We start from the raw sequence: 25,102 nt of genomic DNA on the forward strand, positions 1-25,102 counted from the left end.
TCCTTCTGGGATGACAGCCATGCAGACCAATTTGATGCAGTGTGCGGTGTATGGTCTGAGCACTGGCAGGCTGACCCCCCCTACAACCTCTGCAGCAATGCTGGCAGCATTCCCAAAGACAACCTCTGGATATGACGCTGAGCACGTGACCTCAACTTCTTTGGTGGACCATGGCGAGGCCTGTTCTGAGGGGAACCTGTCCTGTTATACCGCTGTATGGTCTTGGCCACCGTGCTGCAGCTCAGTTTCAGGGTCTTTGCAATCTTCTTATAGCCTAGGCCATCTTTATGTAGAGCAACAATTCTTATCTTCAGATCCTCAGAGAGTTCTTTGCCATGAGGTGCCATGTTGTACTTCCAGTGACCAGTATGAGAGAGTGAGAGCGATAACACCAAATTTAACACACCTGCTCCCCATTCACACCTGAGACCTTGTAACACTAACGAGTCACATGACACCGGGGAGGGAAAATGGCTAATTGGGCCCAAGCTGGACATTTTCACTTAGGGGTGTACTGACTTTTGTTGCCAGCGGTTTAGACATTAATGGCTGTGTGTTGAGTTATTTTGAGGGGACGGGAAATTTACACTGTTATACAAGCTGTACACTCACTACTTTACATTGTAGACAAGTGTCATTTCTTCAGTGTTGTCACATGAAAAGACATTCCCATAGACACCCTCCTAAACCTTGTGGACGGCCCTCCCCAGAAGAGGTGAAGCTGTTATAGCTGTAAAGGACCAACTCAATATTGAACCCTCCGGACTAAGACTGGGATGTCATTAAAGTTCATGTGTGTGTAAAGGCAGGTGTCCCAATACTTTTGGTAATATGGTGTATATTCCCCAGGTTGGGTGTACACTGCAATTTTATAAAGATAAAGGAATACTAAGTGCGCCCCCCCTTACATGAAGGAATATATAAAGTAACAAATACAAAACAAGTGATAGATAAGTGACAGAACGATTGATTTTCCTGAAAGTGCATTAAAGTCTTGGAATACACGGCCCGGCGTTGTATCGGCACCGATATCTTATTGTTCAGTGTATGTACAGAGGTGTGATATTTACACTCTATTTTAAACCTCGCGGCTCGCCGCTCCTCATACATATATAAATCAAAGTAACACTCGTATCCATCAGGTCATTCATTGTTACAATGGTGAGTCCGGCACCTGGACGGTCCCGGGACCAATAATTCACCACCAACAATCGGTCATACACGGGTGATCGGTGTACATAAAGTTCATTGTGAACTCGTATTACTCATCCTGTGACCCCCCCCCCCCCCGACACTCGGCTCCTCGTTGGGGAGTTCTGTGTTCTTCTTGCACAGATCTGTAAATGCCGACATACAAATGATGGGGGGAGTCATCCCTCCTGGGGGGTCACCAATCCTCATATACTTTATAATATTTCATCTCTACAGACATACTGTGTACATCCCCAGAGATCCCCTCCGACTGTGCAGGACCTCATTAATGACCACTTCCCCCCCCCCCTCGGGTGGCCGCTGGCATCCTAGCAACCAATTACACACCCTTAGCTTAATCAGCTGCATGGAAACGGTGGGGGGATGATGTTACTGACTAAATATAGCCATATATGGGCAATGATCTCAGCCAGCATCCCCCGCCCCTTTGTTTACATTCAGCGGTGGGTTGGGAGTCCTCGGCTGCCAGTAAATGGTGCCGGGTGTGTCACTGGTTGCTAGGACGCCAACCATTTACAGCGAGAGAAACAGCGAGAGAGGATTGTTCTGAGACATTTACTCCATGGGAGGACCTTTTTCCCCATGAGACCCCCTCCTTAGACCAGGATCCTCATCTGAGTCTCCCCTTACATCAAGAGTCTCATCACCATCAAAGCCCACCCTTACACAAGAATCCACCCTTACATCAGGGTCCCCGTCAGGGTCTCCCCTTACATCAGGGTCCCTGTCAGGGTCTCCCCTTACATCAGGGTCTCCCCTTACATCAGGGTCTCCCCTTACATCAGGGTCTCCCCTTACATCAGGGTCCCCCCTTACATCAGCGAGGAGCTGAATATCTGACGGCCCCCCTAATTTTAAAGGCACCTTCCAGACTATATATACCCTGATCTGTGAGGCTGAGCTGTATACCCTGATCTGTGAGGCTGAGCTGTATACCCTGAGCTGTATACCCTGATCTGTGAGGCTGAGCTGTATACCCTGACCTGTGAGGCTGAGCTGTATACCCTGACCTGTGAGGCTGAGCTGTACACCCTGACCTGTGAGGCTGAGCTGTACACCCTGACCTGTGAGGCTGAGCTGTACACCCTGACCTGTGAGGCTGAGCTGTACACCCTGACCTGTGAGGCTGAGCTGTACACCCTGACCTGTGAGGCTGAGCTGTACACCCTGACCTGTGAGGCTGAGCTGTACACCCTGACCTGTGAGGCTGAGCTGTACACCCTGACCTGTGAGGCTGAGCTGTACACCCTGACCTGTGAGGCTGAGCTGTACACCCTGACCTGTGCGGCTGAGCTGTACACCCTGACCTGTGGGGCTGAGCTGTGCGGCTGAGCTGTACACCCTGAGCTGTGCGGCTGAGCTGTACACCCTGAGCTGTGCGGCTGAGCTGTACACCCTGAGCCGTACACCCTGAGCTGTGCGGCTGAGCCGTACACCCTGAGCTGTGCGGCTGAGCCGTACACCCTGAGCTGTGCGGCTGAGCCGTACACCCTGAGCTGTGCGGCTGAGCCGTACACCCTGAGCTGTGCGGCTGAGCCGTACACCCTGACCTGTGAGGCAGCAAGTGGAATACAGGGGTGGAGTGGGTGGATTCTATAAGGGGTGGGGCTTATGAGAAGTGGGAGGGGTCAAAAAGGAAAGGCGGGGTCTGGCACCCCCATCCTAAAACTTCACTAGCCGCCACTGCTGCTAGGAGAGGAAATGGGGTGCTAATTTGTGCTAGTAGGGTGGAGAATTTGTGCTGGGAGGGGGGAATTCCAGTGGAGAGAGAGTAGGTGTACTGGGAGGGGAAATTTGAGGGCTAGAGAATGTGCTAGGACGAGTGATTTTTTTTTTTTGGGGGGGGGGGTCGATTTGTGCAGGGGGGTTTGCAGAAAAGCGAGAGGATTTCAGCTGGTAGGGGAGTGGGAGGGAGCAAAGATTTGTGCTGGGAGGGGGATTTCAGCAGGGGGCTGAATTTGTCCTGTGAGGAGGGGTAATTTATGCTTAGGGGTAAGCATGCAGATTAGACCTCAATTTTATTTTAAGGGGGGTTTGCTGACAAAAGCGTAATTCATCTTAAGGGGGTGGGGGTTTGGTATGTTCGCCCTGGACTCTAGATAACCTTGTCATAGGCACTGTGTACACCTGATACATGAATCCCCCCTACATATGTCACACAGAAAATATTGATTCCTTAATGGACCCTAAACTCCATTACCGGAAACGTGGGGAGCACAGCGTACCCCCACTTCTTCCAGTCAGGGGTCTCTGGTTCAGCGAAAGGTGACACCTAACAGTCCACAAACATCCACCCCCATAATGGTATCAAAAATCCCATCCCATAGGTGTTCGGTTCTGATTTTGAGGCATTCCTGAAGATCGGCGTGGCCTCTCCTGGCTTGTACCTCAACTCGTGCGTCAATGCAGACCTTGTCCTCAGAACACGACGCACATCTACCTGATGCATGTAGGCCAGTTCCTGCAGTTCCTGCAGTTCCTGCACTGAAGTCTCCAGTCCCTTTCTCAGTGATGGTGGGTTGGAGAACCTGATGACCTTCCCTCCTCTTCAACACTTTTTTCAGGTTTCCTCTCATGTCGGCTCTGGGCCAAGCCGGGAAATATTTCTTCATTTACATACAAGAGCTTCTAATTTTTCCAGAGCTGCTCCACTGGTGGTCCCACTGAACACCTGAGGCCATGAGACATGGGGGTCCGGGTTTCTGGGTGCCATATCTTCCCTATCGCAGTCAAGCAGGTGGACCCTCCACTAGGCCACCACTTCATCTCAACGTCTTCCCAATCTAGGGGACCAGTTGTGTTCTAGCAAAAGTAAGTTCACCCCCTCTATACCCTAAGCTTCTCATCATGGGGCCCTGTTTACCAACCTCCACCCACCCCAACTCCTCAGTATAATCCCTCTCAGACATATCATTTGCTTGACGGGGGCCATGACTAAAAGCCGTAAATCCTGGACCACACGGGGCTCTCCACCCTGCTACACCTTTCATCTAAATGTCGCATGTGCAAAATAAGAGTAATAAAAAAAAATAAAAAAGTCATACAGTGTACCCCTACTCATTCACATGGGGGGGATGGGATCTGGGGGCTTCCAGATTCCAATGAGCCCCCTGCCTGCAGACCCCCACAACCACCACCCAGGGTTGTCAGGAAGAGGCCCTTGTCCCTATCAACATGAGGGACAAGGTGTTTTGGGGCACAAAGCAACCCCTGCCCCAACCCCCCCCCCATGTTGATGGCATGTGGCCTGGTATGGTTCAAGAGAAGGGGGCCGCTCTTTAATTCCCTCCTCTTTCCTGGCCCACCAGACTGCATGCTCGGAGAAGGGTCTTTTATGGACTGGGGGGGGCATGCTGTTGTTTTTTTTTGGGGGGGGGGTTCTGTATTTTTTTTTAAATGCCTGGGTGGGGCAATTGCAACCACGAGTGTGACTTTTTTTTTTTTTTTTTTTTAAGAAATGTTTTACTGCGGCATGTTCTATACATGTTACAGATGCAGCACTTTACAGGCAGCCTTATACCCCAAACACACGCTGATATTATCGAACCAATGATCGTCCATTTTTTTTAATTGCATTCTAATCTCAGATCAAATCTGATGAGTTTACTAAAGTCACGAAATTTCTCGCACGACAGAGAAAAAAAAATCGGAAGTGATGTCATGTCCTGTAATGCATTTGTATTGCATTTTCGAACGATAGCGGTGCTGATTAAACGAAAATCGTACGACTGGCATCGTACGGAGAAAATTTCCGTGCATGTCCGATATTTACCGTATGTATTTACCGTACGATCGTTTCGAAAGCGGTATTTTCCATACGATTTTCTGATTGTGTGTACAGGACATAAGGAAACCGCCCAGGCACAATATATTTAAAGGAATTTTTCATTTTTATTGTTCCAATTTAAAGCGGGAGTCCGCCGGGACTCCGCGTTTTTTTTTTTTTTTTTTTTTAAAAGCCAGCAGCTACAAATACTGCACCTGCTGACTTTTAAAATAGTGACACTTACCTGTCCAGCGCGCCCGCGATGTCGGCACCCGAAGCCGATCTCTCGATCGTCTGTCGGGTGCTGCCGCCGCCATCTTGGGTATGGAAATCAGGAAATGGAGCCTTTCGGCTTCATTTCCCGGTTCCCTACTGCGCATGCGCGAATCGCGCTGCGCAATAAGGACGGTCCCCGCTGCCTCTGGGATCTGTGTGTTTCCCAGCAGGCAGCGGGGCACTTGCGGAAAGGGGCGGGCACTTGCGGAAAGGGGCGTAATCTACGCCCCTTTCCGCAGAGAGCTATCCCGGAAGTGGGTGCAGAATACCTGTACTGTACAGGTATCTGCACCCCCCTCCCCCCTGAAAGGTGCCAATTGTGGCGCCGGAGGTGGGGAGGGTTCCGATGAGCGGAAGGTCCACTTTAGGGTGGACCTCCGCTTTAAGCATCATTAAAATCACTGCTATGATGATAACTTTTGTTTGCATTGATACTTGTCCCCCCGGGGCAGTTCCCAGAACCCCATACCCCTTTTATAGCCAATTACTTTACATATATGCCTTCAAAATGGGGAATTTTCATGTCTCTTGTTCGGCTCTCATGGACTTCAATGGATTTTGGAAACTTTTCCACTTTTCGGGAGGGCTGCTGCAAACTGAACAGGGGGGGTGATCGGCCCATCTCTAATGTCTGGACTAAGGGTTAACGTTAAATGTTAGGGTCAAGGGTTAGGGTTAGTGTTAAATGTTAGGTTTAGGGATAAGGATTAGGGTTAGCATTAAGACCCCTTTCACACCACACCGCACCTTGCGTCGGCGGTAAAACGCCGCTATTTTTTAGCGGCGTTTTACCGCCGGATTTGCGGCGCATTTCGGCCGCTAGCGGGGCGCTTTTACCCCCCACTAGCGGCCACGAAAGGGCTAAAACCGCCGACAATACGCCGCAATAGCGGCGTTTTGCCGGCGGCATTACAGCGCTGCCCCATTGATTTCAATGGGGAGCAGCGGTGGAGGAGCTGTAAACACACCGCTCCTTCACCGCTCCTAAGAAGCTGCTGGCAGGACTTTTTTTTTCTGACGTCCTGCCAGCGCACCGCTCCAGTGTGAAAGCCCTCGGGGCTTTCACACCACCCACAATGGTGCAGCTTCTTTAGGGCGTTTTGCAGGCGCCATTTCTAACGCTATGGCGCCTGCAAAACGCCCTGGTGTGAAAGGGGTCTAAATGCTAGGGTTAGGGTTTAGGATTAAGGGTTAGCATTAAATGCTAGGGTTAGGGTTTAGGATTAAGGGTTAGCATTAAATGCTAGGGTTAGGGTCATCATTAAATGTTAGGGATTAGGGTTAAGGGTTAGCGTTAAATATTTGGGTTTGTGGTAAGGGTTAAGGTTAGTGTTAATTGTTACGGTTGTGGATAAGGGTTAGCATTAAATGCTAGGGTTTGTTCAATGTTCAATGTTAGGGTTAAGGGTTATGCTTAAGGGTTATGGTTAAAGATAAAGTTTAGTGTTAATAATTGGGGTTAAGGGTTAGGGTTAGCATTCAATTATTAGGTTTAGGGATTGGGGTTAAGGGTTAGGATAAGTATTAAATGTTAGGTTTAGGGATTAGGGTTAGGGATAAGGGTTAGAGTTAATGGTTAGGGTTGGCATTAAATGTTAGGGTTATGGATAAGGGTTAGGCCTAGCATTAAATGTTAGGGTTATGGATAAGGGTTAGGCCTAGCATTAAATGTTAGGGTTATGGATAAGGGTTAGGCCTAGCATTAAATGCTAGGGTTAAGGGTTAGAGTTTGCATTAAACATTGTAGTTAAAGTTTAGTGATAAATGTTAGGGTTAGTGGTAAGGGTTAGGGTTAGCAATAAATGTTGGGGATAAGAGTTAATGGTTAGGATTAGCCTTAAATGCTAAGGTTAGGGTTAAGAGTGGTAAATTCTAGGGTTAAGGGTTAGCATTAAACATTAGGGATTAGGCTTAGCGTTAAATGTTAGGGTTAAGGGTTAGTGATAAGTGTTAGGGTTAAATGGTAGGGTTATGGATAAGGGTTAGGGTTAGCATTAAATGCTAGGGGTAGGGATAGGGATAAGGGTTAGCATTAAATGCTAAGGTTAGGGATTATGGTTAGGGGTTAGGGCTAGCCTTAAATGTTTGGGTTTTTGATCAGGGTTAGGGTTAGCATTAAATGCTAGGGGTAGGGATAAGGGTTAGGGATAAGGGTTAGCATTAAATGCTAGGGTTAGGGATTATGGTTAGGGGTTAGGGCTAGCCTTAAATGTTTGGGTTTTTGATCAGGGTTAGGGTTAGCATTAAATGCTAGGGTTAGGGATAAGGGTTGGGGTTAAGGGTTAGGGTTGGCATTAAATGCTAGGGTTTCGTGATAAAGGTTAGGGTCAGCGTTAAATGTTAGGATCAATGGTTAGGGTTAGCATTAAATGTTATGGTTAAGGTTTTGGTTTAGTGATAAATCAGATCCTTGGTTCCTCGTGGGTGGGATTATAGAATCTTTACATGAAGGAAGGTTGAGATTCGTGAATAAAAATTGGCCCTAGTATATGTATTGTACGTATGAATGGGAGTTATTGACTTTAGATTGTAAGCTCCTTGAGGGCAGGGAGTGATATGAATGTACAATATAGATGTAAAGAGAAGTGTAAATTGACTGCGCTATATAAGTACCAATAATAATAATAATAAAACACATTGTAGCAGCAGAAGATTGTATGTGATTGTCACATATCCGCCTCTTCTTGTCTTTGGTTCCCCACAGGTTGCCCTATGCGGGGTACTTTGGCGGAGTCTCGGGGTTGAGTAAAGCTCAGTTCTTGAAGATAAACGGTTTCCCCAACGAGTACTGGGGCTGGGGGGGAGAAGATGACGACATTTACAACAGGTTGGTGAGATTTCCTGCAATCTTATCCAGCAGATAGAAGTCTGAGCCGTCTTCAGAGATGATTGTGCCGGAGAGACGGGAAAGGGCTGATGATGTCACAGATGTGTCTCCTGTTGTTTCATGAAGTTATTTCTTGAATTATTCCTACCACAGCGCCCCCCTGTGTGCATACCGTGTCTTTTATATATATATATATATATATATATATATATATATATAATTATAATAATTATAATATATAATTATTCCTACCACAGCGCCCCCCTGTGTGCATACCGTGTCTTTTATATATATATATATTTATATATATATATATATATATATATATATATATATATATATATATATATATATATATATAATTATAATATAGACAAGGGGGTTGGTGTCCTGGGGAGTGTAATATAGATGGGCAGTTGGTGTTTTGGGGGGTATAATATATATGGGGAGTTGGTGTCCTGGGGGTATAATTATAGATGGGGGTTGGTGTCCTGGGGGTATAATTATAGATGGGGGTTGGTGTCTCAAGGGGTATAATATAGATGGGGAGTTGGTGTCCCTGGGAGTATACTATAGATGGGGGTATAATATAGGTGGGGAGTTGGTGTCTTGGGGGGTGTAATATAGATGGGGAGTTTGGTGTCTCGGGGGGTATAATATAGGTGGGGAGTTGGTGTCTCGGGGGGTATAATATAGGTGGGGAGTTGGTGTCTCGGGGGGTATAATATAGATGGGGGTTGGTGTCCCGGGGGGTATAATATAGATGGGGAGTTGGTGTCCCAGAGGGGTATAATATAGATGGGGATATAATATAGATGGGGAGTTGGTGTCCCGAGGGGTAAAATATGGACAGGGTTGGTGTCTCAGGGGGTATAATATAGGTGGCGAGTTGGTGTCTCTGGTGGTATAATATAGATGGGGGTTGGTGTCCCGGGGGGTATAATATAGATGGGGGGGTGGGGTTGGTGTCGGATGCCATTTATAATGGACATACATGGCAGGGGACACATTGTATGAAATGAATATAAATGTTTCTATCTCTGTTCTCCAGGATAACGCTGAACGGTATGAAAGTTTCCCGACCCGACATCCGGATTGGACGATACCGGATGATCAAACACGAGCGAGATAAGCACAATGAACCCAATCCGCAACGGTAATTCAGAATCGCCTCCGCCTGCCTGCACCAACCTTCCTTCTCCACACTGCAACCCCCATCCCCTCCATCCCCTGCATCACCCCATCCCCCCCATCCCTCCATCCCCCCCATCCCTCCCATACCTGCATCACCCCATCCCCACCCATCCCCCCATCCCTCCATCCCTCCCATACCTGCATCACCCCATCCCCCCATCCCTCCATCCCTCCATCCCTCCCATACCTGCATCACCCCATCCCCCCCATCCCTCCCATACCTGCATCACCCCATCCCTCCGTCCCTCCATCCCCTCCATCCCCTCTCTCCATCCCCCCCCCCCCCCTCCGTCCCTCCATCTCTCCACCCCCCCCCTCCATCCCTCCATCTCCTCCATCCCCTCCATCTCTCCCATCACCCCATCAGTCTACACTCAACATCCTCTGCTTCACCCAATGCACTCTTTCTTTTTTTCTTTATATAGTACTGTGAAAAAGTTCTAGGCAGGTGTGAAGAAATGCTGTAAAGTAAGAATGATTTCAGAAAAAAAAAAAGCCTATATATATATATATATATATATATATATATATATATATATATATATATATATATATATATATATATATATATATATATATATATATATATATTTTTTTTTTATCAATTTACAAAATGCAAAGCGAGTGAACAGAAGAAAAATCTAAATCAAATTGGTATTTGGTGTGACCGCCTTTTTGGTTTTAACCCAGCATCAAGGATTAGAGTCAGTCATATGATTAACCAATTATACCAAGCATTTGCTAATGATCATCAATTCCATATGTAGGGTGAAACATTAATTAACTGCAAACAGACAGCGGTGTAGGACGCTTAAAAATGGGTGAGGAACAGCCAAACTCTGCTACTAAGGTGAGGTTGTGGAAGAACGTTTCATGTCAAAGGTCACTCACCACGGCAAGACTGAGCCCAGCAACACGACACAAGGGAGTTCTACTGAGTCCATAAGGCCTCTTCCAGTCAAAGACTTCAAAGCAGACTGGCGGTCCAAGATGTGCTGTAAAAGCTCTTTTAAAGCGGAGCTCCACCCTAAAGTGGAGCTTCCGCTCATTGGAACCCTCCCCCCCCTCCGGCGCCACAATTGGCACCTTTCAGGGGGGAGGGGGGGGTGCAGGTACCTGTACAGTACAGGTATCTGCACCCACTTCCGGCGTAGATTCTGCAGAAGGTACGCCCCTTTCCGCAGAATCTACGCCCCTTTCCAAAGGTCCCCCGCTGCCTGCTGGGAAACACACGGATCCCAGAGACAGCTGGGACCATCCTTATTGCGCAGCGCGACTCGCGCATGCGCAGTAGGGAACCGGGAAATGAAGCCGAAAGGCTCCACTTCCTGATTCCCATACCCAAGATGGCGGCGGCAGCACCCGAGAGACGATCGAGAGATCGGCTTCGGGTGCCGACATCGCGGGCGCGCTGGGCAGGTAAGTGTCCTTATTTTAAAAAAAGAAACGGGCAATGGCAAGGAGCATAGACGCAGTGAGCGGCCAGCAGTTGAAAGACACATCATACTTCCCTTCCACATTTGAAGATGTCCAACAATTCCATCAGCACAGAACTAGTGGAAACCAGTAGGACCCAGATACCCCCATCTACTGTCCGGCGGAAACCAGTAGGACCCAGATACCCCCATCTACTGTCCGGCGGAAACCAGTAGGACACAGATACCCCCATCTACTGTCCGGAGAAGTCTGGCGGAAACCAGTAGGACCCAGATACCCCCATTTTCACTGCAGAGAAGTCTGGAGAAAACCAGTGGGACCCCCCAATCAACTGTCGGGAGAAGTCTGGCCAGAAGTGGTCTTCATGGAAGAATTGTGGCCAAATAGCCACCGAGTTGGAAACAAGGATAAGCGAAGAAAGTCAAAATGTGAACTTTGAAACATACTGGAGGACCTTGCAAGTTTGGGCTGCATTAATGCAAATGGTGGGATTTGGAGGCTCAATGGTGTCCTCAATGCTGAGAAATGCAGGCAGATACTTCTCCATCATGTCATACCATCAGGGAGGCGTGTGATTGGCCCCGAATTTATTCTGCAGTAGTACAACCACCCCAAGCATCCAACCAATATCATTAGAACTATCTTCAGTGTAAAAAAGGAGACGTTCTGGAAATGAAGGTTTGGCCCCCACAGAGCCCAGATCTCACTATCATGGAGTCTGTCTGGGATGAAGGATTGGAGGCAGCCGACATCCACAGAAGATCTGTGCTCAGTTCTCCAAGATGTACATAGAACAACCTACCTGCCGAGTTCCTTCACCAACTGTGTGCAAGTCTACCTAGAAGAAGGCAAGGGGGGGGGAGGGGTACCCCGAAATATTGATTGGATTTGGATTTCTCTTCATTTACTTTCCATTTTCATTAATTGATAAAAATAAACTATTAACACTTCGCTTTCTGAAAGCTTTCTTCATTTACAGCATTAGCATCACACCTGCCTAAGACTTTTGTACAGTACTGTATATATACTCATATATCCAGGGCTGCTGATAGTCCAGTACAACTAGCCCTGTTGTACCGGGCCCGGCCAGCAGGGGGGCCCGGGCAAGCTGAGCAGATAAATAATTAATATAAAAAAAATCCTCCAGCCATGGCCGATCAGAGTCCATCCAACTCAACTACCAACCAAATTGCCTGCACCCACTCCTCATGCTGGCTGTGGCTCAAGTCCCAGCCAGTGCGTCCTCTATTGTGCCGTCCCCCTGGCGCCATGGAGTGATTCCTCCCCCCCTCCTCATTAAAGAAGTGTCAGTGAGGCGAGCGGCGGTGGCAGAACACAAAAAAGAAGTAGCTGGCATCATTGACATCGCATTTGAATGGTATCATTTGTGGACACTCCAGTCCAGGCAGCAGCAGGATCAGGGAAGAAGTGCCTCATGGGGCCTGGCTAAAAATGACACAGGTGCCTGCCTGGGGGGGGGGGTTCAAGATCTACTACTGATGCAGCAGCATATACACATTATGCTATTAGTGGCATGGGTGGCACTGTCTGCAGCAGAATATGGCATTGGTGGCATGGTTGGCACTGTCTGCAGGTAGCAAATGCGTTATGGCCCATAGGACATGTGCTGCCTGCAGACAGTGCCACCCATGCTGCCAATGCCATATTGTGCTGCAGACAGTGCCACTCATGACGCTAATGTCATAATGCATGTGATGCCTGCAGAGACAGTGCCACCCATGCGGCCAATGGCATTATGCCATTGGCGGCATGAGTGGCACTGTCTGCAGCACAATATGGCATTGGCGGCATGGGTGGCACTGTTTGCAGCACAATATGGCATTGGCGGCATGGGTGGCACTGTCAGCCAGTAGCACATGCGTTATGCCATTAGTGTCACGGCTGGCACTGTTTGCAGCACGTTATGGCATTGGCGGCACTGTCTGCCGGTAGCACATGCATTATGGCCATGTGCTGCCTGCAGAGACAGTTGCACCCGTGCCGCCAATGCCGTAATGTGCTGCAGACAGTGCCGCCAATGCCTATCACTTGTAGACAAACCTGCACTTTGTTTCAAGGCGGGGTCTGGGGAGGGGCTGGGACAGAGTGGGGCTGAAGGAGGGACCATGGGTGGGGCCGGGGGTTGAGCTGAAGGGGGGCCCCGTCAGGTAGGCTGTACGGGGCCCCATGATTTCTATCAGCGGCCCTGCATATATCTCAAACAACTGTGGCCTTATATCCTTTGCATTGCTCTGGCTGTCCCTGGAGAGCTGTAGAGACGTCACTGAGGTCCAACTAATTCAACGTTTCTTTGCTTCTTTGTTTGCTTGTTGTTACCTCTTCACAGACTCTCTTCATACAAAGCAACCCTGGCTTCATGTTATCTGTATATCTGGGTAAGCTCACATTGAGGCGTATACGGGAATAAACGGGGGCTGGGAGCCTCCTTGTATAACACCTGAAAATAGTGCAGATGGTCCCCATTAATTCCCCGAACCTCCCGGGGTAGACTTTGTTTTCTACATGGATCCAAATACTTCACAGAAGGCCTGTGCTCTATAGACCCGATCAACCCGACCAGCCGCATATCAGGAAATGTTCACCTTCTGCTGTTAAGATCTGCACCCCCAAACCTTCACCCCTCCGAAGGCTGTCCCTCCACCCTCCCAACCTCTGCACCCCCAAACCTTCACCCCTCCAAATCTGCATCTTTGTCCCTGCACCTCCCAACCTCTGCACCCCCAAACCTTCACCCCTCCAAAGGCTGTTCCTCCACCCCCCCAACCTCTGCACCCCCAAACCTTCACCCCTCCAAATCTGCATCTTTGTCCCTGCACCCCCCAACCTCTGCACCCCCAAACCTTCACCCCTCCAAATCTGCATCTTTGTCCCTGCACCCCCCAACCTCTGCACTCCAAACCTATTCACCCCTCCAAAGGCTACACCTCCTTGTCTCTACACCCCCAAACCTCTACACCCCCAAACCTCTACACCCCCAAACCTCTACACCCCCAAACCTCTACACCCCCAAACCTCTTCACCACTCCACATCTGCACCTCCCTGTCCCTGCACCCCCCCCCCCAACCTCTGCACCCCCAAACCCCTTCACCCCTCCAAAGGCTGCACCTCCGTGTCCCTCTGCACCCCCAAACCTCTTCACCCCTCCAAAACCTCCCCGTCCCTGCACACCCAACAACCAGTCTCTGTCTATTTATCCCCCCCCCCAACTCTGCACCTCCCTGTCCCTTTGACATCTGCACCTCCCTGTCCCTGCACCCCCCCCCCCACCTCTACACCTCCAAACCTCTTCACCCCTCCAAATCTGCACCTCCCTGTCCCCGCATACCCAACAACCAGTCTCTGCACCTCCTTGTCCCTGCACCCCCCCCCCCCCCCCGCCCTTAACTCTGCACTTCCCTGTCCATGCACCCCTGCAAACTCTGCATCCCCCCCAACCTCTGCACCCCCCCTTCAAACGTTACACTTCCCTGTCTCTGCAACCTCCAAACTCAGCACCCCCAACTCTGCAGTTCCCTGTCTCTGCACCCTTCCAATCTCTTCACCCTCCTATCCCAGAACCCCTCAACCACCACATCCTCCCCAAGTTCTGCACTTTCTTGTCTCTGCATCCCCCGCCTCTGAATGCTACACCCGTCTCCTTAACTACCACACCCCACTATTCCTGCAACCCCAAATCTGCGCTTACCTGTGACTTCCTACCCAACTTCCCCAAATTCTAAATCCTCTCAAATACGGCACCCCAAACTCTGCACCCCTCATTCTCTGCGCTTCCCTGTCCCTGCACCCCTATAAACTCTTACCCACAACCTCTGCACTTCCCTGTCCCTGCACCCCCCTATCCCAGAACCTCTGCAGCCTCCCTAAATTCTGCACTTCTCTGTCCATGCAGCCCTGCAAGCTACGCACTTCCAGGTCCCTGCAGTCTTCCAATCTCTGCACCCCCCTATCCCAGAAACCCTCAACCTCTGCAGCCTCCCCAAATTCTGCCCTTCCTTGTCCCTGCATCCCCCACCCTGAATTCTACACCCCTCTCCCTAACCACTACACCCCACTATTCCTGCAGCCCCAAATCTGCACTTCCCTGCACGCCCAATCTCCCCAAATTCTAAACCCTCTCGAACACAGCACCCCCAACCTCTGCACCCCTCACTTTCTGCACTTCCCTGTCTTTGTACCCCCAACCTCTACAACCCCCCAACTAGCGCTGCACTTCCCTGTCTATGTACCCTACCCATGTCCCCTCTCCCAGCCTCTGCACCCCCTGCACATCTGCACCTCTGCATCCCCCCAAACATTGCGCTTCCTTGATCCTGCACACACACCCCATATTTTACACCCCCCCAACCACTGCACTCTACAGTCTGTGCGCCTAAACTTTGCACCACATTTCACCACTACCTCCCTGCACCCCATAACCCCCCCCCCAAAAAAAAAAAAAATTTTGCATTTCCCCATCTGTGCACACTACCCCTGAAAATTCTGATCACCCAGTGCACCCCACTGTCTCTGCACCTCTCTACAACCCCTCACCCGTCTACCCCTCCAGTCTTGATCCCCCTCGCTCTCCGCACCCCCTTATTCCACCCCCCCCCAACCCACCCTCTCTGGGTCACCTTCACATGACTATGCATGGGGTGTCCTCATCCTGGCCTATAGATGTAAGACGCTGGATGGGGTGATCATGTCTATGAGGTACCCGCAGGCATTTCTGGGGGGGGGGGGGGGGGACACATTTACACAGAACTGTAAAACCTCTTCTGATGTTCAGACAATGAGGGGGGGGGGGGGGGGGGATGGTGGAAGCTGGTCGCTATCTGCATATCGGAGCGTTTCTATATCTGAGACTTCTGCGGAGATCTGTAGAGGAATCTGGACAGACATTAAAGCTTTTCTATTCTCCATAAAGTGACATTTTCATGTCTGGCACGGCTCCGGGATTTATAATAAATGGATGTATTTCTAGGGATGGTATCGCCATCTGGTGGGGCGGATATGCACCGGAGGCCCCTTTTATTAGTTCAGCCAAGAATGGTCAGAGAGCGAGGGATTCCTCCGGATAGGAATATTCCATCGTGGAAGGAAGTAGTCCCCATGCAGCACCTGATAGGACGATCCGTAATCATAATCCCTTTCTGGGTGACCCCCCCAGAGATCTGTGTGCGCCGAGAAGCTTCTCTTATTCATTAAGAAACATTCAGAAATAGAAACAATTTATATCTCCAGCGCTCTATGGGACCTAAAATTGTCTTCAGAGTTCATCACCAAGTCACCCCATTACATGATTCAATGACATCACATAACTTTCCCGGCAATTGTTACTTCTGAAGGAATATCGCTACATTGTATCCGCACTTCATTCAGATCGATTCTGGGAGGAGCCTAAAAGATGTATTTATACAACGTTCAACAATCATTAAATGGAGTCTCCTGCTATAATTGCTGATAGATCATAGACCCCCTCCCATTGATATATAGGAGAGTATTCTTCATTCCTCCAGACTGGGAATCCCGATCTGCAGAGTCTTCACCAGAGCTAAGCCTGGAGTACAGACCGATCCAGATCCACAGAGGACCTTCACCCCGTCCTCGTGATACCTGCTGAGTTACCCTCCCAGATACTCTCCTTGTTCCACCTCCATAGATGGATTACCACATTCTCAACCAAGGTTCCTCCAGAGGTTGCTGGGGGTTCCTTGAGCCGTGGCTGATTGACCTCCCATCTGATGCTGCTTCCATATTAATGGGACCAACACCACTTGGCAGTGCCAACTACACAACCCCCCAATGATCTTTAAAGAAGAGGAAGTAAACCCTAATGAGTTTACTTCCTCTTTGATTCCCTGCAAAGGTGAAGCATAATGGACTACTATGCATCACATCGCATCGCATTGCATAGTAGTCCATTATGTGTCACTTACCTGACACAGGAGCCAGCGAAGTCACCGCTGTCCCCTGTAGTCCGGAGCATCCATCTTCTCAGTGGGACTCGCTGCTCCACCGCTGTCATTCGGCGAAGCCGCGATGACGTCACTCCCGCGCATGCGCACAGGAGCCGCCACTCGCGGCATATTGCTGTTGACAACGGTGCCTGTCTTTTGGCAAATATCTCCTAAACCGTTTAGGTTTAGGAGATATTTCTTGGGCCTACAGGTAAGCCTTAATCTAGGCTCACCTGTAGGTCAAAGTTGGTTGTAAGGGTTTACAACCACTTTAACTCCTGTCCTCAGGACCCACTAACAGGCCAGGCTTGCAAGATAACTTTAAAAATACGTCACAGGTGATATAATTTGCTGCTCTGTAATTGCAGTATTCTAGTCTGAATCTCTCCAAGGTAAAAATCGTAAACTTAAAATCTGGCCTGTTAGTGGGCCCCGAGGACAGGAGTTGAGAACCACTGCTTTAAAGGATATTCTTCCCACTGATCACCAATGTAAGGAACGTTCTTCTCACTGATCACCAATGTAAGGAATATTCTTCCCACTGATCACCAATGTAAGGAACATTCTTCCCACTGATCACCAATGTAAGGAACATTCTTCCCACTGATCACCAATGTAAGGAACATTCTTCTCACTGATCACCAATGTAAGGAACATTCTTCTCACTGATCACCAATGTAAGGAACTTTCTTCTCACTGATCACCAATGTAAGGAACATTCTTCTCACTGATCACCAATGTAAGGAACATTCTTCTCACTGATCACCAATGTAAGGAACATTCTTCTCACTGATCACCAATGTAAGGAACATTCTTCCCACTGATCACCAATGTAAGGAACATTCTTCCCACTGATCACCAATGTAAGGAACATTCTTCCCACTGATCACCAATGTAAGGGACATTCTTCTCACTGATCACCAATGTAAGGAACATTCTTCCCACTGATCACCAATGTAAGGAACATTCTTCTCACTGATCACTAATGTAAGGAACATTTTCCTCACTGATCACCAATGTAAGGAACATTCTTCTCACTGATCACCAATGTAAGGAACATTTTCCTCACTGATCACCAATGTAAGGAACATTCTTCTCACTGATCACCAATGTAAGGAACATTCTTCCCACTGATCACCAATGTAAGGAACATTCTTCTCACTGATCACCAATGTAAGGAACATTCTTCCCACTGATCACCAATGTAAGGAACATTTTCCTCACTGATCACCAATGTAAGGAACATTCTTCTCACTGATCACCAATGTAAGGAACATTCTTCCCACTGATCACCAATGTAAGGAACATTTTCCTCACTGATCACCAATGTAAGGAACATTCTTCTCACTGATCACCAATGTAAGGAACATTCTTCCCACTGATCACCAATGTAAGGAACATTCTTCTCACTGATCACCAATGTAAGGAACATTCTTCTCACTGATCACCAATGTAAGGAACATTCTTCCCACTGATCACCAATGTAAGGAACATTCTTCTCACTGATCACCAATGTAAGGAACATTCTTCTCACTGATCACCAATGTAAGGAACATTCTTCCCACTGATCACCAATGTAAGGAACATTCTTCCCACTGATCACCAATGTAAGGGACATTCTTCTCACTGATCACCAATGTAAGGAACATTCTTCCCACTGATCACCAATGTAAGGAACATTCTTCCCACTGATCACCAATGTAAGGAACATTTTCCTCACTGATCACCAATGTAAGGAACATTCTTCTCACTGATCACCAATGTAAGGAACATTCTTCTCACTGATCACCAATGTAAGGAACATTCTTCTCACTGATCACCAATGTAAGGAACATTCTTCTCACTGATCACCAATGTAAGGAACATTCTTCTCACTGATCACCAATGTAAGGAACATTCTTCTCACTGATCACCAATGTAAGGAACATTCTTCCCACTGATCACCAATGTAAGGAACATTCTTCTCACTGATCACCAATGTAAGGAACATTCTTCTCACTGATCACCAATGTAAGGAACATTCTTCTCACTGATCACCAATGTAAGGAACATTCTTCTCACTGATCACCAATGTAAGGAACATTCTTCCCACTGATCACCAATGTAAGGAACATTTTCCTCACTGATCACCAATGTAAGGAACATTCTTCTCACTGATCACCAATGTAAGGAACATTCTTCTCACTGATCACCAATGTAAGGAACATTCTTCTCACTGATCACCAATGTAAGGAACATTCTTCTCACTGATCACCAATGTAAGGAACATTCTTCTCACTGATCACCAATGTAAGGAACATTCTTCTCACTGATCACCAATGTAAGGAACATTCTTCCCACTGATCACCAATGTAAGGAACATTCTTCTCACTGATCACCAATGTAAGGAACATTCTTCTCACTGATCACCAATGTAAGGAACGTTCTTCTCACTGATCACCAATGTAAGGAACGTTCTTCTCACTGATCACCAATGTAAGGAACGTTCTTCTCACTGATCACCAATGTAAGGAACATTCTTCTCACCGATCACCAATGTAAGGAACATTCTTCTCACTGATCATGTAAGGAGCCATTTAAAGCCCATTGCACCCCTGAACAAACACCCCCAAAATTTCCCGTTATCAATTGACTACGATTCATTGCACTGAAATAGCCAACTTTCCATGAAATGTCTGAATATTCAATGAAATTTCAGCAAAGTGATAGCTCCCAGTCTGGCTCATCCTCATTCCAAATTTAAAACCCAATTTCTCCTTTTTTTTTTTTCAGGTTCACAAAGATCCAGAACACTAAAGTGACCATGAAAAAGGACGGCATCAACTCCTTGCACTACCGCGTCGTCCACTTCGCCAAATTCGCCATGTACACGAACATCACAGTGGATATCGGCAAGCCGCCTCCGCGACCGGCTCGGGGGTGATGGACTTCAATGGCCGCTCCACGGCACTCTGTCTTCTCAACCTCCCCGGAGGCCTACTGGGGGTGGTCTTCTGAGCAGATGAACTGACGCGGACTCTGACCCCCAGCGGCGCCCGCCCACTCTGGGATCTTCCGGCTGGACAGCGGAGCTCCGTCTGGTTACTCTCACCAATCCATGATCCGCTATTCCTGTGGTGCAGTTAGGTGGTTCCTCAGAAGATGGTTGGGAGGTGCACCACGAATGCTGATCTACTGTGATCTGCCCCGAACGCTCGCCGTGCGCAGACAATACGCTGGAAGCATTTTGTCACTTTCTCGTTTCTCACAAATGTATCATTTGTCTTTTTATAAGCTGAGTCTTCTTCTTCTTTTTGTGTTGTTTTCATCTTTGGAACGCGTTGTTGGGTGAACGTTATACTGGGAAACTTCAGGGCAGCTATAGGGGGGGGTGAGCGTGCTGTCGCTGATGGTGTCACCGATGATGCAATGTATGTTGTGGAATGTTTAGTTGGCTTCCCACCAGTCCCAAGGGAGCATTCGAACCGGAGCAGGAAACGCAGATATCGCACCCATCCTCCGACCCTCCAGAACCGGCACCTGGTATTACCACTACCCAGTTTTAAGGACGTTCGTTTAAATGGACGGTGCCAAGTTTAGTGCCCATTTTGTGCAAATTTACAATTTTGAGTCTTAGATTTCTGGATTATTGTTCCACAGTCCAGAGGGGATCACACACACTGCTGGGTGCCAAGCTTGATGCTGATCCCGCCATTTATGGTGGAGGTGGTTCTACATGTTGGTTGGGGCTTCTTATGGAGTCTTTACACTCACAACATCTCTCTGTATGTTGCTCCACCCATTACTGTAATTTATGCACAAAGCCATTGTGTCCAATTCCTGCTACGCACTCTGCAGGTGACTTCATCTTTACCCTCCCCCACCTTAATTTTCTTTGTTGAGTAATAAATATCCAGAGGTATTGTATTATTACTCTGTTTAATGATAATGATTAAAAAGCACATAATATCCCCCCACCTCAAAATTTTGTCATGGCACCCCTTTGCGGTCAGGGCGGAGATTTGCGGTCTTTACGTTCTATCCCGGTCTTATCGGTTTCACGTGTTTCAGCTGGTGGAGATGGTTTTCTATAAATGAACCTTAACCAGGACATGCATGAGAACCCTTTACAGATATACACAGGCCATGCATGTAGTTTATACACATTTATTGGGCAGGTGTGAAATGGGCCTTATTTTTGAATATCAGCATGTGGGCAGCATTTGAGCGAGAGATACGAGGATCCGACATATGAGGACTCGCTGCCTTATATCCCTGGAGAAGGAGAGTTGGAGCTGTAAGGTAAATTGGGGGTGGGGTGGCGATCGGAGGCCTGGGAAGAAGTGGGTTGGAGAGTTGAGGCATGAGAAGAGGGTGAGCGGGAGGCTGAAGCCTGCGAAGTTGGCAGATGGAGCGTTGAGGTCTACGAAGATGGCGGATGGACCGCTGAGGTCTACGAAGATGGCGGATGGACCGCTGAGGTCTACGAAGATGGCGGATGGAGGGCTGAGGTCTCCAAAGATGGTGGGTGGAGAGCTGACATCTACGAAGATGGTGGGTGGAGGGCTGAGGCCTTGGAACAGGGTGAGTGGGAGGTTGATCCCTGGGAAGATGGTGGCTGGAGAGTTGAGGCCTGAGAAGATGTGGGGTGGAGGGCTGAGGCCTGGGAAGAGGGGGAGCAGGAGGCTGAAGCTTTGGAAGATGGCAGATGAAGGGCTGAGGCTTTCAAAAATGGCGGGTGGAGAGCTGAGGTCTATGAATATGGCGGGTGGATGGCTGAGGCCAGAGAATTGATGTGCGATGGGAGGGTTAATGCCTGGGAAGATGGTGGATGGAAAGCTAAGGCCTGGGATGATGTGGGGTGGAGGCCTGGGTGCTGGAGGCTGAAACCTGGGAAGATGGTGGGTGAAGGGCTGAGGCCTGGGAAGGAAGTAGGCAGGGAGTTGTAGCCTGGGAAAATAGTGGATGGAGGGCTAAGGCCTGGGAAGATGTTGGGTGAAGAGTTGAGGTCTGGGAAAATGGCAGGTGGAGGTTTGAGGCTTGGGAAAATGGCGAAGAGCTGAGGCTTGTAAAGATGGGCAGAGGGCTGAGGCCTGAGAAGATGGCAGATGGATGAAGGAGGCCTAGGAAGATGGTAGGTGAAGGACTGAGGCCTAGGAAGATGGCAGGTGGAGATCGGAGGTCTACAAAGACAGTGGCTGGAGGACTGAGGCTTGGGAAGATGAAGAGCTGAGGCCTGGAACATGGGCGGGTGGAGAGCTGAGGCCTGGGAAGATGGCGGGAGGAGAGTTGAGGCCTGGGAAGATGGCGGGCTGGGAGCTGAGGCCTGGGAAGATGGCGGGCTGGGAGCTGAGGCCTGGGAAGATGGCGGGCTGGGAGCTGAGGCCTGGGAAGATGGCGGGCTGGGAGCTGAGGCCTGGGAAGATGGCGGGCTGGGAGCTCAGGCCTGGGAAGATGGCGAACTGGGAGCTCAGGCCTGGGAAGATGGCGGGCTGGGAGCTCAGGCCTGGGAAGATGGCGGGCTGGGAGCTGAGGCCTGGACAGATGGCGGGCTGGGAGCTCAGGCCTGGGAAGATGGGAGGCAGAAAGCTAAGGCCTGGACAGATGGCGGGCTGGGAGCTCAGGCCTGGGAAGATGGCGGGCTGGGAGCTGAGGCCTGGGAAGATGGCAGGTGTAGGGCAGCATAGGTTGTCTCTGGGAAGATGTTCTGTAGTGGTGGAGTGCGTAATGGAAATGGCACACTGTAAGTCAGACACAGAAGGCACTCCCTCTGCAGCGGTGGGATGGAGACTGCTTGCTCTGTAGGTGAGGATGTAAAGTGTTGCTGTGCAATGCTATTTGGGGGGTTGTTTTGGTCGGGGGATTGATTTTTCTTGCACCTGAGGATTCAATGCGGCAATTCTGGGGCCGGTTATTTAAATTACAAGAAAAAAAGGTAACCGCCTGATTCCTGTTTAGCGCCCTCCACCGGGGAATCATTCACACTTCAGCGTTTTAATTGCAGCGTAACTCCGCCCCATGGAAGACGCTGAAGAGCAATCCCCAAGTAGGTTATGAGGTAAGAAATGCGGAGTCAGAATGTTTCCTATTGGCAGATTGAGGTCACATGGTAATATCACAACCAGTAGGAGAGCGTTGGCAGGTCCGGTATGAGAATGTGAAATGAAATGATGAATATCTGGGAATGTATCGTATTTAGAAACGGGTGTAACTAAACCGATTCATGAATTAGTTGAGCAATCAGCACATCGCCGCAATGCGCAGGAATGTTCGTTCTAATATATTCATTCTTTTCCCAATCGGTGTATATAATATCCCCTCCCCCGGAGTATCAGGTTGAATGTATAGTGGCACTGCCAGACCCATCAATTTTGATTCACTGACGCATTTTGCATTTATCTGGCGTCACCCATCCCCCGAGGGCCCAGGAATCAGGCGGGATCCATGTGGATTGATGAAGAGCGGAATATTCCCGTACAAAACACGGGTTATAGCGAGCAGCCCCGGCCCCGCCCCCCGCCGTCGGTAGAAGTGGCTTGGCGTGGCATGGTAATCGGTGGCTGGCGGGATGAGGGAGCGGGTGGAGGGTCTCTGTACTTTGGATGCTTCTTATAATTGTTTTTCTATAATTGCGTGATCGGGGGTTTGCAGAGAAAACATTGTAATTATTGCCTTTACAGTTTTTATAAAATAATCCTGAAAACGAGAACCTGTCATGTCTTCTGTTCTGTCGGCCTCATCACTCCCATCCCCCAAAAGTCTCATTTATACTTCCCTTTCCATTTAGAGGGGCAATGGGGGGAACATGGGGGGTGGGGTGGTGCAAAAACTCTGCCCGATCGTCCTGAGATCTGCACTTGGAAGGACATTTTTCTTAAAGAATCGTGTGCTTGGTGAGCAAATGGTGACATTTAGCACTGATTTAGAGCACAGAATAGATCTACAACACATTTGCATATCTGTCAGTCCAACGAAACTTCATGGAAATTATTTACATTCAAATGGTGCAAAAATCAATTGTTCTAAGACTAAAATTCTCTGCAGGTTGAATGTGTGAATGGGGAATATACCCCATTATGGCCACTAGATGGAGCTGAGTACGGGGAATATATCACATTATGGCCACTAGATGGAGCTGATATGCGGGAAATATACCACATTATGGCCATTAGATGGAGCTGATGTGCGGGGAATATACCACATTATGGCCACTAGATGGAGCTCATGTGCAGGGAATATACCCCATCATGGCCACTAGATGGAGCTTGTGTGCGAGGAATATACCCCATTATGGCCACTAGATGGAGCTGATGTACGGGGAACATATCACATTATGGCCACTAGATGGAATTGATGTGCGGGGAATATACCACATTATGGCCACTAGATGGAGCTCATGTGCGGGGAATATACCAGATTATGGCCACTAGATGGCGCTGATGTGCGGGGAATATATCACATTATGGCCACTAGATGGAGCTCATGTGCGGGGAATATACCAGATTATGGCCACTAGATGGCGCTGATGTGCGGGGAATATATCACATTATGGCCACTAGCAAGCAGCATCTTTGGAGCACTTTAGGAGTGGTGTATACATCACTTCTAAAGCGCCCCTGCCCATTGAAATCAATGCACCTGCAAAGCTTTCAACCCTTTTTTCGGCTGAAAAGCGCCTCTAAAACAACGGTAAAGTGCCACTAAAACTAGCGGCACTTTACCGCCAATGTGGCCGCGCTGCCAGTGTGTAAGGGCTCTAATTGTATGGGGATGTGACTGGGGGAGGAGACATATCGCTGTTCCTACTTACTACGAACAAACGACATGTCTTCTCTCCCCTGACAGAGCAGGGATTTGTGTGTTTACACACACAAATCTCCATGCTGGCTATTGTGCCAGCATTGGGTGCCCCGCCATGCATCGGACGGCTCTTAAAGGGAACAACAACGTATGACTAAAGGCAAAAGTTCCAGATGTCAGGCACTGATGTTGGAGGAGAAGTCCTGGCTCGCAGTCTCCACTCTAATTCATCCCAAAGGTGTTCTATTGAAAGGCCAGGACTCTGTGCAGGCCAGTCAAGTTCCTCCACCCCAAACTCGCTCATCCATGTCTTTATGGACCTTGCTTTGTGCACTGGTGGGAAGTCATGTTGGAACAGGAAGGAGCCGTCCCCAAACTGTTCGCAGAAAGTTGGGAGCATCAAATTGTCCAAAATGTCTTGGTATGCCGACGCCTTAAGAGTTCCCTTCAGTGTAACTAAGGGGCCAAACCCAACACCTGAAAAACAACCCCCCACACCATAATCCCCCCTCCCCCCCACACCATAATCCCCCCTGCACCAAATGGTTTGGACCAGTGCACAAAGCAAGGTCCATAAAGACATGCATGAGCGAGTTTGGGGTGGAGGAACTTGACTGGCCTGCACAGAGTCCTGACCTCAACCCGACAGA

General features: G+C 48.9%; 1 protein-coding gene across 2 annotated transcripts in view; it reads left to right on the top strand.

Moving 5' to 3' along the window:
• B4GALT2 (beta-1,4-galactosyltransferase 2) overlaps positions 1 to 23,361 on the top strand; it is a 137,554-nt gene extending 114,193 nt beyond the window's left edge. For both annotated transcript variants that reach the window (XM_077450743.1, XM_077450744.1), the window contains 3 exons: positions 7,959 to 8,081; positions 9,133 to 9,237; positions 19,446 to 23,361. In XM_077450743.1, coding sequence (XP_077306869.1) covers positions 7,959 to 8,081; positions 9,133 to 9,237; positions 19,446 to 19,596 — 379 coding nt within the window. In that variant the 3' untranslated portion in view covers positions 19,597 to 23,361. The remainder of the gene's footprint in view (positions 1 to 7,958; positions 8,082 to 9,132; positions 9,238 to 19,445) is intronic.
• The last annotated feature ends 1,741 nt before the right edge of the window (positions 23,362 to 25,102 follow it).

Source organism: Lithobates pipiens, unplaced genomic scaffold, assembly GCF_037356315.1.
Source record: "Lithobates pipiens isolate NorthernLeopardFrog02 unplaced genomic scaffold, aLitPip1_a1.2 Scaffold_23, whole genome shotgun sequence".
Classification (NCBI taxonomy): Eukaryota; Metazoa; Chordata; class Amphibia; order Anura; family Ranidae; genus Lithobates; species Lithobates pipiens.